Source organism: Apis dorsata, unplaced genomic scaffold, assembly GCF_000469605.1.
Source record: "Apis dorsata unplaced genomic scaffold, Apis dorsata 1.3 scaffold_169, whole genome shotgun sequence".
Lineage (NCBI taxonomy): Eukaryota > Metazoa > Arthropoda > Insecta > Hymenoptera > Apidae > Apis > Apis dorsata.
Window position 1 is genome coordinate 733,140 of NW_006263457.1, and position 713 is coordinate 733,852.

General features: G+C 49.6%; 1 protein-coding gene across 1 annotated transcript in view; it reads right to left on the reverse strand.

Annotated features, from left to right (window-relative positions):
* Window positions 1-713, reverse strand: part of LOC102678577 (zinc finger protein ush) — a 181,966-nt gene that overhangs the window by 2,507 nt on the left and 178,746 nt on the right. The window contains 2 exon segments of the mRNA XM_031509672.1: window positions 4-301; window positions 626-713. The exon segment at window positions 626-713 is cut by the window's right edge and continues 3 nt beyond it. Of these exon segments, the coding sequence (XP_031365532.1) occupies window positions 4-301; window positions 626-713 (386 nt within the window).

Genomic DNA, 713 nt, shown 5'->3' on the forward strand with positions numbered 1-713 from the left:
TGCATTCTCATGTGTCTGTTCAACGAGACCTTCTTGTCCGCGCTGTACGAGCAGTGAGGGCAAGCGTACGCCTTCCTCACCTCGAATTTATTCGACTTCTCCTCGTCCTCCTCGTTGGCTGCCTCCTCCTCGAGCCGAGGACGATGGGCGCAGTAGAAGGTGCGATGCGCCTCGAGGGTGCTCGCTGAGCTAAAACGGATGCCGCATGGCGGGCAGATGAGCGGCGCCGGCCTGGCTGGCTCCACCGTGATCGTCTCCTTGCCGTCGGTTGGCAGCACGAACAGCCGACCTGACGCGATCGCTGCAATGTTGTGAGTTATGTATATACTTTTGTATACAGTTTTATGTAAGAGGAGGTGATACCGCGAGGGGATAGGATAATGATGTATCGTTGGGGCGATGTTGATCTTTGAAATTGGAACGGTGAAATATTTTTCTTTAAGTTTTAGAAATTGCAATTTAACGATAGAATTACCGATCTAATGTATTTTTCCCTTCTTTCCATTCTATTTATCTCTTTTCTCGCAGAGATATCTAGAAGAAATCTTTATTCGCGAATTATCCAAGAGGTTTGAATGTATTAATTGGATCAGAGGCAATGATTCAAGCGTCTAATAGTAGTTACCGTTCTGAAGTCCAGCCGGCAGGGGTGGCACAGGATTCGGCGGCGAGGTATTTTCCGGTTTGACGGTGAGCGCGGCCACAGCGGCGGG